At 39.6% G+C, this 6,160-nt stretch overlaps 1 protein-coding gene across 6 annotated transcripts in view; it reads right to left on the bottom strand.

Moving 5' to 3' along the window:
- Positions 1-3,826: 3,826 nt before the first annotated feature.
- LOC103190816 (mucin-2-like) overlaps positions 3,827-6,160 on the bottom strand; it is a 68,512-nt gene continuing 66,178 nt past the window's right edge. For all 6 annotated transcript variants that reach the window (XM_042341417.1, XM_042341420.1, XM_042341419.1 and 3 more), the window contains 5 exons: positions 5,655-5,753; positions 5,363-5,491; positions 5,125-5,164; positions 4,679-4,799; positions 3,827-4,561 (listed from right to left, as the gene is read on the bottom strand). In XM_042341417.1, the coding sequence (XP_042197351.1) occupies positions 4,135-4,561; positions 4,679-4,799; positions 5,125-5,164; positions 5,363-5,491; positions 5,655-5,753 (816 nt within the window). In that variant the 3' untranslated portion in view covers positions 3,827-4,134. The remainder of the gene's footprint in view (positions 4,562-4,678; positions 4,800-5,124; positions 5,165-5,362; positions 5,492-5,654; positions 5,754-6,160) is intronic.

Here is a 6,160-nt window from a genome sequence, read left to right as displayed (position 1 = left end):
ACTAACACTATCTAATCTCTCCCCCTCTAGAAAATAATCTGTTTTTCTATTTTTTCTCCCGAGGTGAATAACTTCACACTTCCCCACATTAAATTCCATCTGCCACCTACTCGCCCACTCCCCGAGCCTTTCTATATCCCGTTGCAATCTTTTTACATCATCCTCAGAGCTTACTCTCCCACCGAGTTTAGTGTCATCCGCAAATTTAGATACGTTACATTCAATGTCCTCATCCAGATCATTGATGTAAATTGTAAATAGCTGCGGCCCAAAATCCGATCCTTGTGGACTCCACTAGTCACCTCCTGCCAATTCGAGAATGACCCGTTTATCCCTACTCTCTGTTTTCTACCCGTTAGCCACTCTTCAATCCATGTTAATATGTTCCCATTAATCCCGTGGGCCTTAACCTTGTGCAATAGCCTTTTGTGTGGCACTTTGTCAAATGCCTTTTTAAAATCTAAATATACTACATCTACTGGTTCCCCCCCATCTAACCTGCAGATACATCTTCAAAAAACTCCAAAAGATTAGTGAAGCGTGACTTCCCTTTTGTAAAGCCGTGTTGACTGCCTCATCTTGTTATGGTGCTCCAGGAATCCCATAACAACATTTTTAATAAGGACTCAAGAATTCTCCCTCCCACTGATGTCAGACTAACTGGTCTATAGTTCCCCATCTTTTCTCTCCCACCCTTCGTAAATAGTGGTGTTACGTTTGCAATCTTCCAATCAATGGGAACCGTTCCAGAATCCGGAGAATTTTGGAATTCTCTGGATTCTATTTTCTAATAGTGCCAAGGGAGTTTAATGTCCGTCTGAAAAGGCCGACAAGACCTGGGTTTAATGTCCTATTTGATGGATCCCACTTCCAACAATGCAGTGGAGGCTCCCCCCAGCATGGTATTGAAGCACCAATCTAGACTGCGGTCCGTTGTGGGTCTTGAACCTGCACCTTTTTGACTCAAAGAGTGTGCTGCAAACTGAGCTAAATTGACACCAAGAAGAGAAGGAGGAGCTTGCAGGTAGGCTGAGGAGGAAAGATGAAGGATAAAGATGGGGAGTGAATTTAAGTTTTCTTTCACCAATGTAATGATTTACAAATCCTGACTTTTGCCCCACCCAATGGAATTAAGTTTTAGCTTTCACTTTAGATGTCTTGAGATTGCCCACAGTCCAGTAATATATTGTGCAACCTGTGCATTCACCAAATGCACAAAGATGAAATGAAAAATGCATGAAAATTAAAAATGGTCAAATGTAAAACTGTCACTCGCAACATATTTTTTGTTTATTTGTTTACTATTTTTCAAAACTGACAGTTGCAATTCAAAAAGTGCTTTCAGAATTTTCCTTTTTAAAGCGTGCGCACAATTAGCATATTGTTAATTTAACGCAATCAATGTTGTTAATGTTCCGCCACTCTGCTCCTACCCTCTGAAACTCCATCCTGCAGTCCCTCCGCCTCGCTCCCTCCCTTGCCACCTTCAAGACCCAGCTCAAAACTCTCCTCTTCGACTATGCTTTCGATCTCCCTGCTTCACCCCTGCCCTCCACCCTCCCCAACCCTGGCCCCCAGCTCAGGTCCGTAACTCTGTCCAGCACCTTGGGACGTTCTTCCAACGTGAAGGGCGCTCTACAAATGTAATTTTGTTGTTGTTGTATCAGCTAGAATTATGTGTTTGAAGCATTTGCCTTTCCATGTGCTTTAATAGTACAATACAATTTCCATTTATATAGTGTCGTTCATGTTGTCAGGGCATCCCAAAGTGCATTCACAGTGCTGGATGGGCACCCAAGCTGAGAGGAGGAGAAAGATGACCAGAAGCAAGTCAATAAGGTGTGTTTTTAGATATGCCTTGAAAGAGGAGAGTGAATCAATTGGATGGACTGTGGAATGGAGTTAGAGAAAATAGGTGCAGAATGGCTGAAAGCCTGCCCATCGGTGGTGGTGTGGATAGAGTACGAAGCAGGCCTCTCCCTGAGGAAAGGGAGAGAATGGCCGCGAGCATTAGGCCTCCAAGGCATCTAAGAAGACGACCAAGGTTCCCATTTTTATATGAGGGGAAAACTACTTCTTTGAAAGCACTGAGATGAATGTATTTCTCAAGTATGCAATACAATTTCATATTTATACGGTGTTTTTCATTTTGTGAGAACATCCCAAAGAGCTTGTCACTGTTTCCAGGGGGTGAGAACCAAGGTTGGGCGGGAGGGGAAAGAGTGTTGAAAGAGATATGGTTTGAATATGACAGTAACTAGACAGTACAGGGCAACCCTGACTTATGAACCATATGATGGTGACCGCCACAAAGAATTGATCCTGACACTCCGTTGCCAAATACGTTACCTTGGAGCTAGTTCAGCTCTAACGGAGTGCTTAGTCACCTTCTCCCCCACCCAGGAGGATGTGCAAAGCACCATTTAAAATGTGGTTGGATTATGGACTATCATTATCTGGCTAGCAGAGGTTGGGATATGCGCTTGAAAAATCAAGGTTAAGTCTCAAGAGACAAGAGACTCAAGAAAAAAAGCCGAGACTTTGCACTTGGCTTTTTTTTGTACCAGCCTCCATCCTTACGTTATATCCCACTTTATGACCTTGCACCTCCCTACTTATCCGACCTGCTTACCCTGCACTCCACCACCCATTGCCTGCGCTCTGCTGACTCCGGCCTCCTGTTTGTCCCTCGGTGGCTATGCCTTCAGCCACTACACCCCAAAACTCTGGAACTCTCTCCCTCCTCTCTCCACCTTGCCCCCTCCCTCTCCATGTTCAAATCCCACCAAGAGATCCTCCTTTTTGATTGTGCTTATGGTCACCTACCCCTCCCTCTGGCTCGTTGTCAGACTCTGCTCCGGGACGCTACCCTGCGTGAAGGGCACTATATAAATGCAAGCTGCTGTTGTGATTCCTCTCCCATTATTTGACAAGGAGAGGTGTCAAAAAGGGAAATTTAGATACAGAAAGCATATTTATGTCATTGTGATACTTACACAATGATATGGAGATATTTGTGTTGGTGCAGAATGCAAACCTACACACTCCAAATCTCTGACATTTCATTTTTGACTTTAATGATAATAATTATTCTTGCATTTGTTATAGTGCTCGTCACGTCTTTGAAACATCTCAAAGCCTTCACAGAATATATTGTAAAGTGAATTGACTATTTTTTGGGCAAAACGCAAAACATATTGTGAAAGTAACTGGTGTTGCAAGATCTAACCCCTTCTTTTTCACAAATCGTCTCCCTCAGATGATACAATACAATTTACATTTATTTAGCGTCTTTCACGTCGACAGGACATCTCAAGGTGTTTCTTGTATTGTGTCCAGAATTGGGAATGTGCTGTTGAAGATTTTCCTCATAGTTAGAAACTGTACATAATCCTTCTAGTGACTTAGAATGTATATAGATATAAGAATTATTGAGAGGAAGAGAAAAGTTTATGAAAGAGGAAAACAAACTTGTTTGAGAAGATAGAATCATAAAATTATACAGCATAGAAAGAGGCTATTTGGTCCATCGTGTCTGTGCCGGCTCTTTGAAAAGAGCTATCCAATTCAATCCCGCTCCCCCGGTCTCTCCTCATAGCCCTGCAAACTTGTCTTCCCCATATAATTATCTACTCTCTTACAAGCCCCTTATTGAAATGGTTTATTCAATAGGACTACTGTCCGAAGATAGGACTGTACTGTCATTTGAGATCAAAGATGAGTGAAAGGTTATGAGTGACAGTAAATTCAAGGACATGGTGGATGGTGCTTAAGACTCGAAGAAGCTGTATTACTACAAAAAAAATACTTTAAGTACATCCAAATATTGCTTTTTAAACATGTATGGTTGATTTATTTATTAGAACTATTAGCAGCGGATAAACATTTTCTTTTGCACAGAGAGTAAGAATATTTATCATCTAAGGTAATAAATACAAAAAGTTCCTCTTGGGTTAATAGTACAATTGTAGCATTAGAAACTGAGCACTAAGCAGAAATAAAAGAGTAATTAATAATAAACAGCAATAGTGTAAGCTTTGAAACTGCTGAGTTGCCAAATTTTACTAACAAAATTAATTTAATTTCCTGTTTTATCTTAGCCGGGAATCTTTATGTTAAGATCTTTGGTTTAATTTACGCCTGCTTTAACTGCCTCTTCATATTTGCTCGCCTAACACGTCTTTGCTTTTTATCCTCAGGTTTGTATTCTTGAGGCCCGTTTTTGTGGCTTTCTGATTTATTTTTGTTACTGTTATTGGACGTACCTCCTTTACTCAATGATAGATTGTGTTTGTTTTCTTTTGAATTATTCAAGATAGTTTTTACTTCAATTAGGTTGCTTGTATCTGAGCTTGATTTTCCTGAAGATATCCTGCTTTGACTGGTTGTGTTTGTTATTTCCTCACAGTTCATTTTTACACAATTACATTCGTCAACATAGATGTAACGGTGCTGAATAGTGGTTCCATCGGGACACAGCAAGAGAATTTCCTTTTCGTGTGTCATTGTCTCTTGACAGCAAGTGCACTTATGGTCCATTGAATTTGCTTCTGTAGAATACCTATTGATGGTTAGAGGTGACATAAAAGGTTGAAATGTGAAACATAGGATACTTTTCGAGGCAAATGAAACAACAAAACTGGTGGCAAATATTCCTAATGAAAAGCTTGATACATACATGGAGTGAGCATCACACGTCCCTTCACATGATGCGGTTTCCGCCTCCTCTAGAGCCACACAGCCTTCGTACTTAATCTGGGTCTTTTGTCTTAGACGCTTACAAGTCTCCTTCTCATGACCTGTGGTTGTGAGTTAAATATGGCAATTTAGAATACCATACTGGACTTACATTATGGAAGGAAAAGAACAGTAGTTATGTAAATTATGGATGACCAAAAATGACTTTTCCAGCCAGAAAAAAGGATGTTCATTAAGACTTGAAGATGTACTACACAAGTCCTCAAACTTGTAAGTCAAATCCCTAATAGTCTTGGGCAGATAAGTTTCATGAAATTTAGCAGTGTTTCATACAATTTGCTGATTTGATGATGCAAATAGTTATTAAATAGTGAGTCCTACATTTTCAAATAGAAAACATAAAGATTATAAATATTCGGTACTCACATGTTTTACAGCAGCCATTTTCAGTTATACTAATTGTTCCCTGTAACAGAAACCACAATTTTCATTGCAAAATCTTAAACAGTATCATTAAAATCTGTTACGTTTAACTATATTTCATAAAATGAAACTGCCAATCTGATGACATGAAGATCTGTCTTGAATCCAAACAAACATGTTCATTTTAAAATTCACACAAAACTACAATTAAGCATTTGTTTTAGAATTTGTGCATACTCACCGGCTCACAGTTATCTTCATCAAAATCCGGGCAAATGATTTTGGAAACATTAAGTAAAAGAAAGTCGTGTATTTGTGTGCATCCAAAAACCGTACAGTTGTTGTAAGGTGAAGGCAATTCATCCCCAGGCTAGAATGTTATGGAAATAAAGATGGAAATGAGATGTAAAAAGTATCCATAAGACTAAGTAAAATAATAATGATTGGTTCTATGTCATAATATACATTGGCAAAGATAAATAGTAATAAATCTCTTTATTTTTATCTAATAATATATAATATTTTATACAAACCGGCAGTAGAACGACAGGTTGGTCACCAAGATCTACCAAGCATTTAACTTGGACACATTTACCACAGCATTCATCTGTCATTTCTTGATATTCAAAACCCTGTTACAAAATAATGAGTTACTTACATTAAAAAGGTTAGAATGTCAATAGCTTTCCATAATTTTTGAAATCATATTTTACAATTGCAATAGATATCCAGCATTAATCATTTTTAGGGTTTTTAAGAGTTTTTCTTAATCCCAGTTTTCTCCTCTTGTCCAACAGGGCACATGTCATTCATGGACCATCTGCTCCGAGGCTTGTCTGAATTGACCATTAAGCTTGCACCCCACTCCTCTATCCCCTGCGATCCGGGCTACATTTGTGGCTGAGCCTCCAGGTCCTATGACCCTGACCTCCAGAACTTCTTCCCTCCATCATTCCCATCTTGCCCCCTTCTCTTTCCATCTTTAATTTCCACGTCAAATACTACCTCTTCGAATGCACCTACGGCCACCTTGCTTGGC

Source organism: Callorhinchus milii, unplaced genomic scaffold (assembly GCF_018977255.1).
Source record: "Callorhinchus milii isolate IMCB2004 unplaced genomic scaffold, IMCB_Cmil_1.0 Scaffold17, whole genome shotgun sequence".
NCBI lineage: Eukaryota > Metazoa > Chordata > Chondrichthyes > Chimaeriformes > Callorhinchidae > Callorhinchus > Callorhinchus milii.
The sequence above is the reverse complement of the archived record's forward strand: the minus strand, read 5'-3'. Positions and strand labels throughout refer to the sequence as shown.